We start from the raw sequence: 18,822 nt of genomic DNA, 5'->3' as shown, positions 1-18,822 counted from the left end.
AACAAACACTAGGGTGTGCGAATATTCGAGTTCCGAATTCGAATCGAATAATATCTAATCGAATAATTCGATTAGATTTTCGAATAGCTAGTATTCGAAGCTTAAAATAATTAGATAGTACTAATATCTAAAATGCAACAAAGGCCGATGGTGCAACTTGGTTAAGGTGGCGTGGTTAAACTAATGCTAACGTCGTTACAGTAGGCCTTTCGTTAAAACTTTCACCATGGTATCCTGGTTCAAAGCGAGCGCATGTTTATATTAAAGGAGATATATGCCATTTCCGCACGTAAAGAAGGCCAGCAAAGAAGGCCAGGGAACAGTCTGGGACACTGTCGAACTGCTGGCGTCAAAAAAAAAAAAAAAAAGAAAGAAAGGAAGAAGCCAGCACAATGAGCTCACACCTTATAGTCCAAGAAGTTGAAAAATACTTCAATGAGCACGCTGATCCCAAGAAAGGATGATCCTTTGAAATATTGGAGAGCATGGAGCTTAATTGTATCCAGGAATCTCCGAAATTACTTTGCGATACCTTCCTATTCCTGCTACAGAGGTGCCCAGTGAACGCATGTTTTCAACTGCAGGAAGCACTGTAACCTCGCGGCGAGAGAGCCTGAAGCCAGGTCAGTGGAACAGCTTGTATTGCTGCATGACAATTTGTAGCCTTGCGGTAGCAGTCACTCACCACTATGCGTCCTCGAGGACATGAGCAGACATCATTACTTTGTTCTTTCTGTAATTTTTCTATTAAATCTTTTGTGTTCGATATTCGATTCGATATTCGATATTTTTGGCCACTATTCGGCACTATTCGATTCGAATTCGATTCGAGATGAAATTTCACTATTCGCACACCCCTAATTGTCTATAACGAGACGCTAGGAAGCGACCACTTCATACTCGGCATCGTGTTACAGACGGGCACGTAGTAAGATAAGACAGGAGCGCTGACTCTGCTCGTCTGGAAGGGACACATTCTGAGACGCCGGCTCCTGCTTCACGGCGTGTTCGCCAGACGGTGCTACGTCTGGCGAACACGCCGTGAAGCAGGACATCTAAAAAGACATCTAAAAATGTTTCGTATGCGTGCATAAAAGCGCTACCGCGTGTTTATTTGCGCTTTTATTATTTGTGCGCATATATTTTCTTGTGTTTGATTGCTGTCAAATTGAGACGGCCGAGGGTCCACGTTTGTAGCAGACGACACGCTCTGCGGGTGCCGCGCTGCCGGTTCTGCGCCGCCGTCGCCGCCGTCGCCGCCGGTCTCCGCCACTCAGCGCATGCGCACATGGAATCAAGCTGTTGAGTATTTTTCACGCGCCTCGACAGATGGCGCTACGCGATGTATAATTTGCGTTGCACGGTTTTTCCCGAGTGAATGCGTTGCGCGGCGGCGGAGTCGGCGCTCCTGTTTATCGTACTCCGTGCAGACGGGAAACTTCCCTAGAAGAAAGATATGGTCTACCAAAATCCGAATTAGGCAAAGTTCCGGAGCGAAAGAGAAATGCAGGAAGCCCAAGCGATAAGCAATCTGGAGGGCTGGTTTAAATAACTGCAGGCACTGGTGGCCAAACACTCCAAGGAGTCTGCGCTAACCCCGGACAATCCGGCAGTGGATCCGCGCCTCTTACACTGTGGGAAGCGCGCGACAATCTGCCGAGAAGATGGCGAAGGCAGCGGCAGAAAAGTAAACTAAAAATTCACATCGCGAAGCTAACGGACTAGGCAGAGCGCTACGCGAAGTAACTTGCACGACAGAACTCGGACCAGTTCTGTAACTCCCTCCAAGGAACGCTGGGCACTTGCGAAGACGTGGACCATACTCAGACATCTCCTAGATCCGACCCAGAGCAAAAGAGAAAGCAAGCCCACGATGATCTGAATACTCAGCTATTGTGTGCCCTACAAATTACATACTTTGGCCAACCGATACTCGGAGCACAGCCCGCGACTGACTACGCCGGACTGGAAAAAAGTGAGCTCGACCGGGACATAACGCGTTTCGAGCTTACGCGAGCGATCACAATACTGACTCGAAACATCACCCCGGAAAATGACGGAATCACCAAGTTGCTACGTAACTTGGACGATGCAACCACGCAAACAATACTGGAACTCTTCGATGTACACTGGAGCACAGGGACCTTACCCCCGGAATTCAAGCATGTGGAGTTTACGCTTATACCGAAGCCAGGAAAAATACCCAGCCTGGAGAATTTAAGATCCATTTCTTTCACGTCTCACCTCGGTAAACTGATGGAACGTGTGATCGTACACAGGCTACTGATGCTTCTCGAAGAATGTCAACTGATGCCGAACACGAATTTTGGTTTTCGGCTCAAGTCGTCAACGCTAGGCGTGCTTCCGCAGCTCAAAGAGGAAGCACTGACTGCATTAACGCTGTGCTGCCCGAAAGCAGTTCTTGCGCTAGACCTAAAGGGGGCCTTTGACAACGTGGAGCACGAAGTCATACTAGCCAATCTCAGTGACACTAATTGCGGCCGACGAACTTACAACTTACAGGGCTTTCCTCACAGATCGTACAGCCACAATAGGGCTGGGAAATATGAGGTCGCAGCGAGTAGACGCACGCAATAGAATCGCGCAACAACATACAGTGCTGTCGCCGACGCTTTTCAACGTGGCCATGATGAAACTCCCAGCCCAACTCGAGAAAATGCCGGGGATCTGACATGCCTCGTATGCAGACGACATCACAATATGGACGATCAGAGGGTCCAAAGGAGAACATCAAGAGGCATTACAGGAGGCAGGAGACGTCATATCAAGATACGCGGAGACGAGCAGACTGCGATGCGCGCCGGAGAAATCGGAGCTCCTCATAATCGAGAAGTGCTCACGAGGGCGATAAACAACCCTGGCACCGACCATCGACCTGCGAATAGGTCCTAGAGAAATCCCAAAGGTGGACAGACCTCGTATGCTCGGCTTACACTTACAAAAAGACTGGGGCAGAAGATGCGCCATTCAGAAGCTGCAACACACGACCACGCAGATATGGCGCATGATGCAATGAATTACCAGCAGGAAGAGGGGACTCAAGGAACAAGACCTGATCCGACTAGGGAAGGCTCTGATTGTGAGCCGCATTACGTACTCGGCATCACATCTAAATTTCTGCATTGCGGAAATGGAGGCTCTCGCCTGGCTGATACGCAGGGCGTATAAGCAAGCGCTCGGACTCCCACCTGGAACGGCCACTTTTCGCCTCGATAAGACAGGGGTGTACAACAGGGCACGGGAAACCATAGAGGCCAACCTGGTAAGCCAGACCGAAGGACTACAACGCACGATAGCGGGACGTTGCGTCTTGAAACGTCTTGGAAATTCCGTACAGAAGACCAACGCACTTAAAAAAAATCCCCACACGAATACAGGAAGCTGTGCACGTCTCACCGATTCGCAGGAACATGCACTCGAACTGCACCTGAACATACACTCGAGAGCGGACGCTCGCGAGGATGTATGCAATCCACCCCAATGTCTTGTACGTAGACGCGGCCAGCACCGCAAGAAGCACCCCATTCGTGACCAGTGTGGTCGACAATCACGGGACCGAAGTAAATGCCTCGTCGGATAACGTTAGCCATCACGACGAGACCGCACTTGGACTGCGTCATAGTTCTTACGGACTATCAGAGGGCATCAAGAAATCTTTCCAGGGCTAAAATGTCCATGGCCGCACATCGCAATCTGAATGGCGTGCACAAGGTCCCACCATACATGCAAATCGTGTCAAATCCCGGGCATGAGTCCTTACGTGGCAATCAGCAGGCACACGCCTACGCCCGAGCGCATGCACACCGGGAGCCGCGAGAGGGACGCGCCGAGCAGCTCCATCTCGAGCCCAAGCCACGCACATCCTACAACACTATCGCCTTTCACGAAGAACACTACCACCGCCTCATAATGCCCTGACGCGAGAGGAAGCCGTAATATGGCTAAAACACCAAACAAACACATATCCACACTTGAGTCTCTACCACGTCACACAACCTTGCTGTATTCCTATAATTGCCCACAATGCGGTCAATGCGCAACACTTTACAATATGGTATGGGCTTGCGCAAGCACACGGGAGTCCACAGCTATAACACACCCAAGCACGTGGCAATGGGAGGCAGCGCTGTCCAGCTCCGACTCGACGGACCAGCCCAACCTGGTCAACCGAGCGAGAATAGCTGCTAAGGCCGCTGGATTCCTGGACTGAGGGGACCGCCCGCTGCAGAGCGGAGGAGTTACTTACGCTCGTGTGTTCTTTTGTTTAAAATTTATTCTCTCTCTCTCTCTCTCTCTCTCTCTCTCCTATGACCTGCGTAAGTGTTTTAAAAAATTAAAGGCTCAGCTAAGTTTATCGCCTGGCCTGATTGATAAGCTCTGACCTACCCCAGCATTAGTACATTCTCTTGTGTGCACTTTGTTTCAATTTTTATTGTTCATCATATTGAATGCAATTTTCTTTCTATTCAGATTAAGTCTTTTTCGTACACAGGTTGTCGTTGTTTCGGGAACGTGTATAGAATGTATTACACTAAATCGTGCCACACGTGTTTAGTTTTCATTATTCCAACCTTAAATTAAATTCTTGGGTTTTTCGTGCCAAAACCATGATTTCATTATGAGGCACACCATAGTAAGGGATTCCGGAATAATTTCGACCATCTGGGGTTCTTTAACATGCACCCAATGCACGGGCATTTCTGCATTTCACCCCCATCTAAATGCGGCCGCCGCGGATGGGATTCGATCCCGCGCCCTTGGGCTTAGTAGCGCAACGCCATAGCTACTACGCCACCACAGCGGGTAATATTCCGACCTTCAGAATGTTCCCTGCCCTGAGAGTCATTCATTTAAAAGCCCACCATATTGGCGAACCATATGCTCTGCTAACGACTGAAAATTGGAATTCGACATGATTTCAGACGTTTACATAATGTTGACCTTCAGCGAACGACGTGTTTCCTAGTGTATCATGGTAATATCTCGGCTTGCACAAATCCCACCAGAGCACACAATAATTATTTTTTCGTGGTTTAGAGCATAACAGCTACCATGTCTCCTATCAATGGCCAAGCCACAAGGATCCATTTGGTTTGCAATTATGCCTCATAATCAGAACTGTTTTTTGGCACGTAAAACCCCAGAAAGAAGAAGAAGAAGAAGGTTTGCAATTACGCGCGAATAATTACACTCCGCTCTACGTCGGAGGATATTTGCGATTCATTGCACAGCAAGCGGAAGAAAGAAAGAAACAAAGAAAGAAAGAAAGAAAGAAAGAAAGAAAGAAAGAAAGAAAGAAAGAAAGAAAGAAAGAAAGAAAGAAAGAAAGAAAGAAAGAAAGAAAGAAAGAAAGAAAGAAAGAAAGAAAGAAAGAAAGAAAGAGAAAAGTCCGTCGAATAAATTTCATTTTCTATTACGACTGTTTCCGTTCTTCTCGTCGTTTCGGCGCCCTAATACGCCTCGCTGTTGCCGTATCGGTGGGCCGCACTCGTTTCGCTCGGTAAACACGACTGTGAATACGCACTGTGCTTCCCCGATAGAGCTCAGACTTGCCTGTGCTTATTAAATATTTGTTCCCCTTGGGTATATGGGTCGCAACTAACTCTGTATGAGAGTTCGCAGCCCTGCCCAAGAGGTTATTGCATTTAGGCGACCAAGCGAACGAAAAGCAATACCAAAAAAAAAAAAGAAAAAGAAAGGGAAACCATGTTCTACGGAATAGTCAACTGAGTTCGTTGGGCAGCTCTTGCGTACTTGTCAGTCCGAATGCGAAAGTGGTTAGCAGTCCCGCTTATTGATTTCGAAGCAGGAGGAGAGAAATGGCAAAGAACCGTCGAAGTTTGTCAGCAGCACCCAGTGAAAGGATGAGATATATTTAGCTTGGCATTTACTGTCCGTTTCGTTCAGACCAGTGGTATGCGCCATGGTGTTGCATGCACGCAACTGCTCAGCAAGAAAGCTAACGTGTGTGTGAGCGCACAACGCTCATGCCAGCAGCGGAAGCCAGAACGCTGCCCTGGCAACAGAGGTTGACAGTGCGTCCACTTGGCTTCGTCGCTTACTGTGTCTGTACTTTGTGTGTCTTCTGCTTTATTCTTTGATATTTGTCACCTTTCTCTTTCTTTCCTGTTCTCTTCTTTCCCTATCTTCCTTCTGTATGTTTCTGTCTCCTCCTCCTCCTTTCTCAAGAATAGGCAGACGTGCCCTTTCCGGTGTCAGTTGCCAACCTGCTCCTCGCTTTTGCTTTCTTCTCAAGTGCATATATGCTTTCAAAGCAATAATAATAATAATAATAATAATAATAATAATAATAATAATAATAATAATAATAATAATAATAATAATAATAATAATTTCGCGGCCAAATGCACTGCGGTGGCGCTAATGCACCTCTAGCACCCGTATATGTCCTACTGCAAAAATCCGAGGACATCTAAGCACTTCTTATGAGTTACGAGTGCGAAAGCATTAATGTCCAATCGAACACCGCTGAGGCGGTGCTTCGAGTTTAGCGCTGCGAGTGACGTACCATAGCGGTACGTGCTGCCCGAGCCAGCAAGCAGCAGCTTCCTGCGGGGCCGACGCCGCATGGCACCGACGTCCTGCGCAACGAGAGACGAGGAAGCAGCAGCGGCTCCCAAGGCCGGCAGGCGCACGCAGCAGCTAAGCCCAGTGGGGTTGAGAGAGAGAGATAGATACGGACCGCGCGCCGGCTTCCGAGAGCGAGAGCGACGGTGACGTGGCGTCGCGGATATGCCCTCTCTCCTCATGTAACACCTGGGGCGCCATCGCAGCAGTAGGTGTACCCTTTCACCCGCTCTGCTCCGTCGAGCCGCGCACGTAACATGGCGTCGCAGCCAATTAGAATTTATGTGCCGTTTCGCTGCTACACACGCCGCCGGCTTGTTCGCATCAATAATAAGACATAACGTAGGCTCCTCTGAAACATTAATCGGATCGTGACGGAACTCTTGTAATGCTCGACAAGCTTATTAACGTTATTCTTGCTTTTGACGTTCCAGCGTGACAGACATACCCGCAATAGATTGGTGCCACACTCTTGATTCCGAAACGTTTTCTTGGTCGAGTTGGATCATAACGATGCCGCTTGATACCACCCTTCATATGAACGTACGGGGGCATGGATCAATTGCGAACTGGTCAATTTTGTTAAATGTTGTGCGGCCTCGTCTCAAGATGAAAAAAATAAAGCGGCCGCGGCGGCCGCATTTCGATGGACGCGAAATGCAAAAAACGCCCGTGTGCTTGCGTTGTAGTGCACGTTAAAGAACCCCAGGTAGTCAAAATTAATCCGGAGCCCTCCACTACGGCGTGCCTCATAATCAGAACTGGTTTTGGCACGTAAAACCACAGAAAGAAGAAGAAGGAGAAGAAAAAAACTACTTCATTTGGTTAACCATTTTGTCAATTTTCACGTCATTTGATTGTCCCCATTATCGCCTTATCAATATTAATGCAATGTTATTTATTTCCTTGGCTTGTTTAATGTATGCGTTAACCTTCATCACTTTGGTTTGAGCAGTTTCATATTGCGTATGAGCTGCTCGATTAGCCCCCGAGGAAGCCCAGTTTATATGCATCCCGCTTTCAAGGATGGATGCTGCAAGAAAACTTAGCATATTTGCCCGCCAATTCACACTATCTGAGTGGAACTGACCCAACTTCAGACATACACCACTATATTCACTGAACTTTAACTCATGTCTCCGGGTATCATCAGGGCTGAGACGAAAAGACCCGACCGTTTTATGCAGACTATGGTTGGTGGTGATGATCATAGGAGTGGCCGCATAGGAGTGGAACGACTCAACAGCATAAGAACACTGCGGTGGTAAGAAAACCATCAGCCATATTTTGCGCCAGTGTCCACAGTATTGCGCACAGAGACGCTCACTTACCACTGTGTTCAACAAGTTCGACGACCGACCTCTATCGCAAGGCATAATCCTGCAACATAGACGTGACTCTATATACTATCAGAGGATTATTAGAGCAGTACTGTACTTTTTGCAATGCAGCGGACTCACCAAATGCCTATCGTAAAGCCGTTTTTTTTTTTTTCCTATCGTCCTCCCTTCTATCTAAACCCCTTTTCCCCGAACCACCGGCAGGGTAGCGGACCGGAGACTTGCTTTTGGTTAACCTCCCTGCCTTTCCTCTTTCTCTGTCTTCTTATTGCGTAACAATTTCAGGACTCTACACAGCTATTACACACATCCGCAGTAGACGGACACCCAGCGTGTGTTCGTCTATTTTTCTCCTGGTGTTTGCGTCTTAAAGGCCGTGTTCCATCGTTTCTGAAAGTATGTACACACTTGAAAGTCATCATATTCTTGGTAACGCTCATTTTACGTCAAGAATTTAGCATAAAATAATTCCGACAGATCCATCTCGCGAAGAATGTCCACGCTTATGCGATGAGCATTAAAACAATGTAGTGGTACACTGTGTCGCCGTAGCATAGACGTGTCATGTCTAGGGCACGAACGAGCAGGGTTCCCCTCCCGCGCTTTTCTCTGAATGGGGCGCGCCATCTATCGGCGCGGCCGCGAAGCCTGTGCGTGGCAAATGAGTGAATATGTATGCATTCCGGCAAGATTGTCTGAATATATTTGTTTATTTTTTAATTAATTTATTAGGAAGACTTTCAAGACTACAGAGAATTACAGAAAGGAGTGGTACTTACATGCAGTAGTGTGGAGAAAATACAAATTTAACAAAAGAAAATACATCTTGAATGGCACTTTTGAAGTTGGAGTAGGTAATGGCAGCGACTGAGGGAGGGAGGGTGATTTCATTTCGTGCTGGTTTTAGGGAGGATAGAGTCATCATACAGGCTGCTTCGACAAGGTGGGACGCCAACCTTAATGTTAAGTGGTGCAGCACGAAGCAGGATAGAGGGACACCGAAAAGATGAGTACGAGCGTTTACTGCCAACTGCACTTTTATTGTTTGATACAGAAGTTTATGTAGAAAACCTGAAGAAAATAAATGCGAGAATGCGACATAAAACAGAGATACCGTCATCGCCCACTGTGCGCGCCGACGTTGTCTAGAAACGCCAACTCCCTTTGCGATAAGGCCAAGCATGGCTTACTTATGCATGGGCATCCTTCACCTGCATGCCATGCTAGCTGCTTAGCCATGATGCGCGTGTGGTCGTCCATGTGGTGGGTAGGCAGGTAAAAACTATTTTTGTCCTGCAAGTTAATAGGGTGGTCTTCACCCTACCTAGGCGTCTGCCACAAGCCATTGGTCTCTGGCGGCGTCGTCGGCTCGCTGGACTGCCCACAGTTGATATTCTGGAGCTGTGAGCTGAGCAGCACAGCACACGAAAGCGCGAGGAGGCTTTCGCCTAGAGGCTGTCTCACCGTCGCTACTCGTCAGCCCTTGGCCTTCCCACAGCATATGCCCAAGAGTTGCTGTTGAGCCGCATAACTTGAATTCGTTTGTCTTGTATATATCCGGATAAAGTATATTCCACGTTACTGGATTACAGTGTGTCCTCGTTTGTAACTGCCGCCACTGCATGGACAGACTGCGATTTATTTAGTTTCTGATGAGGTGGTGGAAAAATACACCTCTGCATTTTATAATGTGCTGTTATGTCTGTATTTAGCCAATCTTTCTCCCCACTCTCAATCTCCGTCCTCACCTACTTCGGCGGCCCCCCGGGTTGACGGCACCAATGTTTGTCGCAACTTGGTCGGTTAGCCCTCGAGCTGCGTTGTGTGCCGCCTCGTTGTTTCCGCCGTCCCCCGGTGAGGTCGGAGTGTGGGCAGATGTCCACAGTAATTGAACATGTTTGTCTTTTTTTTTTTTGTGGCTCCTTTCAATAATATGTGTAGTGCCTCTGGGGAGATTCGGCCATTTGCATAGTTGCGAACTGCTGCCTTTGGGTCGCTGATTATTAGGTATGCTTGAGTTTGTGCTTTTGCTAGTGCTATCGCCGTTTCTTCTGTTGCTTCTGTATATTCTGTCTTTATTGTGACGCCTGTTACACATTCTTTTTTTATGATTTACTACGACTGCAGTGAATCCTTTCCTGCGTTTGAGTCTAGCTGCGTCTACTGCTGCTAATCTTTTCCAAATTCGTTTCTGTATTTCCTTGTCGTCCATGTGCGTAAAAATTACTTTTGTTTGTTCGAACGCGAGGAAGCAGTCGCATGCGCTGCCAATGTAGGGCTCAAAGAACCTTCCCTTCCGTTTTTAACATTGTTGGCATGCTCTATCAGGCGATCGTTTAAACACCGGCTAGTCTGATCCACGTAGCATGCACCACAGCTCAAGAAAATTCTGTACACGACCCCCGGCTCGCGCACATTCCACGTATCGGTTACCGTGCTTCCCTTTACACTGGGCTTTTTGTTTCTTGATAGGGATGCTTCTCCTTGATAGTGAACAAAGCTTGTGTGGGTTAGGAAAAAAAACTACACGTACACCAACCCGCTTACCGATTTTTTTTAAAGTCGATAGGTGACGATGTTTGTACGGAATCCCCGCGACTTTACGGTCGTTTAGCCTAGTCCGCTCTGCGGTGCCCGTAACTTCACTGCCATCTTTCAGGCACGTCCTTGGTTAACCTCCCTACCCATTCCTCTTCGTTTCTCTCCGTTTCTCTCTCTCTCTCTCTTCTTTCTTTTCATGTTGATTGTCTCAGCTAATGAGATGAGTAATCCATCGGGATAGCCTGAAGCTTTCAGGCGTGTGATCTGTGCTTGAAAGCGGGCACTTAGTGCGTGGTGGCAGGGCCGGTCTAATGCATTCGAGAAGCAAGCCTGAACAAACGCGCACAAACAACTTTTGTCCTTCTCATCCGCACACTGTAAACTTGTAAAAGGGGGCATTTGTTCAGGCTGGCTTCTCCGATGCATTAAATCGGTCCTGCCACCACGCACTAAGCGCCAGCTTTCAAGCGCAGGTCACAGGCTTTCTTGAAAGCCACAGGCTATCCCGACAGATGACTCGTCTCAGTAGCTGAGAGAATCCGCAGGATAAAGAAAGAAAGATAGGCAGTGAAGCTGCGGGCAACGCAGAGCGGACTCCGCAAAAGGACCGTAAGATCACGGTGATTCCGTTCAAACGTCGTCGCCCATCGACTTTAAATAATTGGTGAGCGGGTTGGTGTACGTGTAGTTTTTTCTTCCCCCAAAGAAGCTTTGTTCACCATCAAGGAGAAGCATCCCTATCAAGAAACAAAAAGTCCAGTGGGAAGGGAAGCACTCATTGTGAAGTGAAACGATCGCCTGCGAGAGCATGCCAACAACGTTAGCAACGGGAGGGAAGGTTCTTTAGCCCTACATTAATGTAGCGCATGCGGCTGCGCGCCGCGTTCGAGCAACTGAAAGTATTTATTACGCACATGGACGACCACACGTGCATCATGGTGGAGCAGCTAGCATGGCACGTGAAGGATGCCCATGCATACGAGTAAGCCATCCCTAGCCTTATCGCATAGGGAGTTGGCGTTTCTAGACAACGTCGGCGCGCACAGTAGGCGATGATGGTATCTCTGTTAATAATGGTATCTCTGTGTATATAAACTTCTGTATCAAACAATAAAATTTCAGTTGGCAGTAAGCGCTCGTCCTCGTATTTTCTGTGTCCCTCTGTCCTACTTTGCGCTGCACCACTTAATATTATGGAAAACCAACTAGCCGAAACCACTGCCCTTCTAAGCCAACCTTAAATTTATGATCCATAGGCGATTAAATATATGTTGAAAAAGAAGATCGTTTTTAACGCTTCATTCTGATGATAAATTTTGTGAAAGAAGCAGATCATAGACATTTACGGCGTGAAGATATGACGCGGGATTCGATTAGGCTCTCCACTGGAGAAACGTTAATAATTTTATTGAGATAGCGATTATGTGGACACTCCAGGCGAATTACTGCCGTCGTCGTCGCCTTCGCCGTCGCCGTGATGTTCCGTATAAAGTCTCAGCACGATAACATCGTCGACGCACGCCGTATGCTGTATGTGCGAGTGAAAGCTTGCGAAAGATCGCGGCTCAATCTCGCGTGCGCATGGGAGGATATCGGGGAGGAAGCGCGCCGTCTTCCGTCGCGCGCGAGGCACCGGGAGGAGGGGAGGGACGTGGGGTGGGGGGCGTTATACTGCGGCGGCTGCTGCGTACGGCGAGGCCGCGCGGGCGCCGTATCTTTAAAGCGATCTGTGATGTCGACAAAGTGCCCTGAGTACTTGTAGCTTCGTATACGCTGTGCTTTCGACGCTTAGTTCGCGTTGAAGCGAGAAGCAGCCCGAAGGTCAATTCCCTCGCTGCTGCAGCCGCGCTTCCTCACTCCAGCATTTTGACAGCGAGTTTTCGCGGTCATCGAGTGAGATGTGTTCATGGTTACCTGTGCGCGCGTGACACCGTGCGTCTTAATCTAGTAAGTGAACATTTGCAAGTTAATACGGCCGATAAAACTAATATCCTTACTTCGTATAGCTGTCTACTAATTTGCTTTCGCAATCGATGCTTCACTTTTTGTGCGAAACTGATGCTTTTTTGTGCGTTAGCGTTCTTAAGGTACTTCCGGCACTTTCCGGGGCTTTGTATGTATTTATCTACCGGTTCTCCCACCTACGTGGGTCACTGGGTAGTTCATGATCAAACGGGTAGCGCATCGGGATGCTGTGCTGAAGGAACAGGGTGCAGTACACGCCTCATACATAACTCGTTTCAACGGTGGCGATACGCTGTGTCACTATATTGATTCAATGCTAAACGCATAACCGTCACAGGCTTCGTGAGTTGGGTTCTGACGATTTCTTTTTTATTATTTTTTTATCCTTGAAGAGTTGCACATATCCCGTGGCACACCCCCATTGACACAAGGGGGTGTCAAAGAGGTTCATTGAAAAGCGGTAAATACCAGTGTCGCATACCCCGTGAACCAAGTTGGTCCGGCAGTTGGTTTCGAACCCACTTCTCTGAGCACAGCAGGTCAATACTTCACCTATTACACTATGGACTACCCAGTGACCAACGTTGGTGGTTAAACGGTAAGATACCTAGCCCGACGAACAGACATTCAGATAGACACCGGGAAGTGCTTGAAGCATCTTTGGAATGCTAAGAACAGTAAAAATATTTAGAACATATATGTGTTCCCGCTCAAACTACCTAAATGTATCTTCAAAGATGAAGCACAATATTTCAAATACTGCGGACATCCATTCAGTAGCCTCAGTCAGTGCTGGCAATGTTCGTAATAAAATTTGAAATTGCCCTAAATGCTAAAAATGCCGTTTTATTATTATTTTCACACGTACGCACCTTAGCCGGACGTGAACCAATCCTTGGTAGGCACCAAGATGTTGAATAGTCAGACCTAGCAAGAGCCCACTTTGTCATTTCTCTGTCTGCTTGGAGCCCATGTGAATGGAAAATCACCCAGCCTCCTTTGTTAGTGTGTGGGATTATTTCCGAATTTCAATTATTTGACATTTTATGTCATTTTTTTCTTAATTAGAAGCGTGGAGGCACTTTACCCAGTTTTCTCTATGTGTCTATTGTTGTGTGTGGGTATATCCCGTAAACAGATTTTTGGCGAGATAATAATTTTTTTACTCCCATTCTCAAATCACCATGAGAGAAAGGCTGCGCGATTGCACGCACGTGACATACTACACCACCTTCTCCCCCCCCCCCCTCCCCCCGCCCCGATTGGTTCAATCTTCGTGAGCAAAGAGGCTGGACGTTTCGCAATTTTACTTCAATCTAGGAGCTAATTGGTCGAAACCAGAACATTCATTGCCGGTCATGGCTCCAAGAAGCCAACAAAGTCACGCCCTTCCCTCATAGGCTGTGGTTCTTCCTGAGCGGTGTGTTGTAGCCAGACGCTACACAACTCGCGCCGTTAACCTGCGCCGAGCGGGCTTCAGGCGCTCGCTTAGCGTGCACGCACAAAACGTCCACACTGAACACGCACATGTCGTTTGCGTCGGCAACGCGCAGCGGGCAGCACTGCCTCTGCAGAGCGCCGTACTCGGCCTCGGGGTCAACAGCGGCAGCGGTGGCGGCGGCGGCGGCCACAGTCCTCGGGGCCCAGGAATGCAGCGTGAGCTTGGAGAACTGCCTCAGTGACCACGAGAAGCGCCGATGATGATCGTCCCGGCCCGGGACCACGTCGGCCGGGTAGCAGCGGGACGAGAAGCAACGTCCAATGTTCAGGCGCCCCGTGTAGCTGCCGTAGACGAGCGGGTTCACGCACGAGTTGGACACGGCGAACATGAAGAGCGACGACTGGAGGTAGTCGTCGACGTGCTTGGCGCTCTCGGCGTCCAGCTGGTACCACAGCACCATCACTACGTACGGTGTCCAGCAGAAGAAGAAGGCCAGCACGATGACCACGGTCAGGCGCAGGGTGCGGTACTGGGCGCGCTGCATGCGCCGCATGTCCGAGCACCGGAGCCTCAAGCGCGCGCAGGGCGCCGCGTCCGCCGCACCCGGTTCCTGGGCTGCGTTAAACGAGCAGCTCACGTAAGCAAGCTTCACGAAAAAGCGGCGAACACACAGATAGCACTTCATTCTCGGTTCTCGTGCACTTGCCCATTCATGAATTGTTTACGCCAACGGCCTTAGAATTGTTAATAGAGGCTAAATCGCACCCTACCGCCAGGTCAGAAAGTGCTCTACTATACAGGGTGTGTCACTTAACTTGGGCCAAACATAAAAAATATGCAAGTGCTACGTAGCTTGACAGACCCAAGGTAATGTTGTTTGGCGTCACTTGAAGATACTCAAATTATTTTTGCATACCGCCTAATTAGATAATTAGCCTTAATTAATTAAATTCTCAATTATTATAATTAGATTAAAAGTGTAAATGAGAAAATTTTATAGCAATATCTAAAACTACCGATATAGCTTTTTGTTGCTCAATACGTGCTACATAAAGGTGTTTTTCCGAGCCTGAAAGATGCCCGCGAATACATGCAAAGTACCTCGTGCGGCCAGTCGCGCGGCAAGTTTTGTTAGTATCGAAAGCAACCGATGTAAGAAATCGAGAAAAAAAATTAGGGCAGAAACTCCCCCCTGGGGAATTGTCATATAGTGCGTAGCATTCTTTGTAATTTTTAGTTATGAATCCTATACTGTACACTTTAAACCAAGACTGCCGCCTTTTAAGACATAAGTAATTGCGAAGAATACCATGCACAGTATGATGATCTCTCCAGTAGGTTCCTTTTTACTACCAATCTTGTGGTGAAGACTGACGTAGTGGAATTAGCAGCTCCTGCCGAGTGCACATCCCACGAATTGGAGCCATGCTCCGGGCAGGGGAGACACTTGTACCCGGTTTTACCGGTGGGTTTCCGGCGGTGCTGGGATTCGAACCAGCGATGTTTGGCAAATAAACGGAATGTTGCTGTCATCCTTTCTTTTCGCATTATTTGCTCACTGACACGCTCGCCTTCGTTTTAAGGTGTCCTCTTTAAAAGCTTCTCCTTGTTTTTGCAGACACAATTCTCTGGTTGCTTGCGTTATCCTTAGCCGTGCAAGCTCTCGCCTGCGTTCTCGAAGAATGCGTAAGGGTGCTCTATGTCGATTGCCGATGCATGCGTCCGTGGCATAGCGGTTTCAATATCAGACATTTGTACTATACGTCATGCGTTCGAATCCTTCCGTCAGACAAATTTAATGGTGTTTACTTAATTATTTATAATACAGTACTTTGATTAATATGATGAGTATACAAAGTCACGAAGCCGTTTGAAGCAATAAGGACGTAGTTCAGGCAAATATATGTGTAACCATCACTTTCATGTTGCCTGACAAAATATCGCGTCGGAAGTTCTTAGGCGTACTGAAGTTTGTGTATTTACAGACAGACATTCGCCTATTTCAGTCTAGATGGCGGTACGTGTTCTTTCTGACACGAAACAGAAGGACGAACGGAACGGAGCAGTAAATGACCTCGGGCACCTAGCCAAAGAATGCTACGCGTTAAAATGCGAGGAAAGTTCCTTACCGTGCGAGTCCTTCGCTTGGCGATGTATTTCCCACAGGATTCGACTATACGAGACAATGATGGCGCCAAAGGGGATGCCGTAGAGTACAAGCAGGCAGAAGAGGTTGTACAGCGTCTCATGAACGGGCGATGGGAACGACGAGAAGGTGACGCACTGCCAGAAGCCCTGAACTTCAGGGTGCTCCATGACGCGGAAGATGAGCGCCTGCGTGGAAGAGCAGAGATTCAGCGACGCCAACGGCGCAGCTATAAGTGGTACATGCCTGCAGTGCTCCAAGCCGGCGTCAAAGAGTTTCTTCCAACAGCGGTGCCTATACCCAGTCTACTGGGACCCGTGTCGGCATTGTTCGTTGAACAGCGGCACATACGTGCTCAGTAACCAAGTTTGTCCAACGGTTGGTTTCGAACCCTGCATTCTCTCAGCACCGCAGCACGATGCTCTACCCATCCAACAACGAACCACGCTGTGACCGACGTAGGCAGGAAAACCAGATACAGACATACACAGAAACATTCGTATACTGGGTGTTTCAGCGAACACTTTCAAAACGTTTTAAAGGTTGCCTGTGGCAGATAGCACAATTCTAGTCCATGAGCTGGTGGTCTACTCGAAGAGGCGGACATTGCTTGCACAAAAAATTGAAATGCATAATCGACTAATTAACAAAAATTCACTAAGTAACTTCCTGACGGACGGATGGATGGACGGACGAACAGTTTAATGTGATTTCATAGTACAAAACTATGCAGATCCCACGCACTGTCTGAATCGATGTGAGCGAAACATTCTGTGCTGTTTGCGTCGCTTTACAATAATTGGCGGTGATATTTACGGCGAATGTTTAAGTTCTTCAGCATTTAATTCAATACGGGGGCGGTAGGTTGATGTTAAGCGCTACCTTTTGTGCATTATACTGGTGTTTGTCTATGTAGTATACATAACATACAGAAAGACATGTTTGCTTGAAGAGTTGTTGTGCACCATTGTTCGTAGCGTGCGAGAAGATTAGCACTGTCAGTTCCTCATGCGGCGCATCGCATCGTGGCAGAAGTGTTGAAGTTTCATTAAATTATGGGGCTGTATAAGTGCTAAACCTACAGTCTGTTCATGAGGTTCGCGGTAGTGGGGTACTCCGGAATAATTTTGGCCACCTGAGATTCTTTAACGTTCACCTAAATCCAAGTGCACGAGCGATTTTGCATGTCGCCCCCGTCTAAATGCGGCTGCCGTGGTCGGGATCGAACATGTGAGCTGGAGCAACGCCATAGCCACAGAACTACTGCGGCAGAAGTGTTCATTTGATGAGCCGCCGCTTCCGTAGGGTCGTCTAGACACTGCGGAGCTTTAATGCAGCTTTGCGTCCGCACGCCCTCCGTCAGTTGTCCTCCCGAGAAATTGGCACGGTGCTTATTTTTGAGAAATAGCCGAAATGTACCGTACCATACCATTAATTAAAATTTATCCAATTTGTCCGCTACTGCTGCCGTGTCTGCGGCAGCGTTTCCTAGCATTCTTACGTCGCATTTTCTATCTCCCGCGCTGCCCCCATGCATGCGTGCTGCGACAAAAGAGTGGCAAGGCTGTTATTCACTCGTTTCGTGACTGTGTTGGTGCTACCGGTTCTGCCCATTCTCTGCCTTCTCTTTCTACATCCTCTCTACCATTCTATCTACCTCCCCTCTGGACGGTTGCTCGTTAGTACAAAGGTAGGTGCTGCAGCTTCTGCAATGCTATTGCGGGGGGCTCCGGACAAGTGCAGCAGTGTAGAGGGTATTGTGACGACGCCCAGGGAGCTCAGTGGAGGCACGATTGACGGGTCCAAATGAGTTTCGCATCGCAATTCCTCTCTGCTGCGCTCCTGAATCGTGCCAAACAGCAGCAGCAGCAGCATTATCAGCGGTGGAAAAGTCGAATGAAGAGCAAGGAAAGCTTCGCTTTAAATAGAGCAAACCCTACGCGATCGGGACCCCTGGCGTCTGTCACATCGGATGCATGAACATGAATAAATTTGCATAGAGATGGCGGAATTGTTCCGTTTCGAGCACCGATGTGCAATACACTGAACTCCAAGAGAGGGCAGATTTATAAAGTCAACCTAGCCACGTTGAAGGAAATGCCGAGGAACATTCTATGGAAAGAGGCGGCGACAGGGAAACAGAAGATTATGAAGTGTTCTTTAGTAACTGTACTACTGCATTACAACGCACACAACGCCGTCTTTTTTTCCGCTGAAGTATAGTGCCGTATGCTGCCTCCGAAACATACTCACAGGAGTCAGAGCTCTCAGCTAGACTACGTGGCGCTCAACACTCCGCCCGAACGCCGATGCTGCGGGACCTGAATTTTGGGCATTGTTGGATTCAAAACACACTTTTTTTTCTGTGCTGCTCTCATTTGTGATCCACCATATATTTAAAAAAAGAAGAAAAAAAAAGTTAGCTCGATTTCGTGGTGGTTATATAACGCCTCCGGCCGGCTCCCGAGCATGAGTTTGATTCCCGCAGGCGATGGCGTGCAGAGTTTATTTTTCCTTTACAGATGGCGAGGCCGAAGCCGAGGCTGAGGAGATGGTCTGGTGATGACAACGACAGCGTAACAAAAATTACGTTCGCACGGACACCGCAAACCCGGTTTTGCGCTTCTAACCGCTGTCGCCGTAAAAAAGCAGTTTGAGCGATTGTCCTGCATTTCCCTCTTGTCGAGCGGTGCCTTACTGATGATGAAGTACGCAGTTCCGTGGCTTTACGTGGTGAGTTAAAAGAAAAATTGATGGTAAATTTAGTATTTCTAACTTTA

The 18,822-nt window shown here is 48.1% G+C and overlaps 1 protein-coding gene across 1 annotated transcript in view; it reads right to left on the bottom strand.

The window, feature by feature from the left end:
- Positions 1-13,166: 13,166 nt before the first annotated feature.
- LOC119440776 (adipokinetic hormone/corazonin-related peptide receptor variant I) overlaps positions 13,167-18,822 on the bottom strand; it is a 38,041-nt gene continuing 32,385 nt past the window's right edge. Inside the window, exons 3-4 of the mRNA XM_037705655.2 lie at positions 16,026-16,230; positions 13,167-14,511 (exon numbers count right to left, since the gene is read on the bottom strand). Coding sequence (XP_037561583.1) covers positions 13,850-14,511; positions 16,026-16,230 — 867 coding nt within the window. The 3' untranslated portion in view covers positions 13,167-13,849. The remainder of the gene's footprint in view (positions 14,512-16,025; positions 16,231-18,822) is intronic.

Source organism: Dermacentor silvarum, chromosome 2, assembly GCF_013339745.2.
Source record: "Dermacentor silvarum isolate Dsil-2018 chromosome 2, BIME_Dsil_1.4, whole genome shotgun sequence".
In the NCBI taxonomy this organism is placed as follows: Eukaryota; Metazoa; Arthropoda; class Arachnida; order Ixodida; family Ixodidae; genus Dermacentor; species Dermacentor silvarum.
This window is presented reverse-complemented; position numbering and strand designations above follow the sequence as displayed.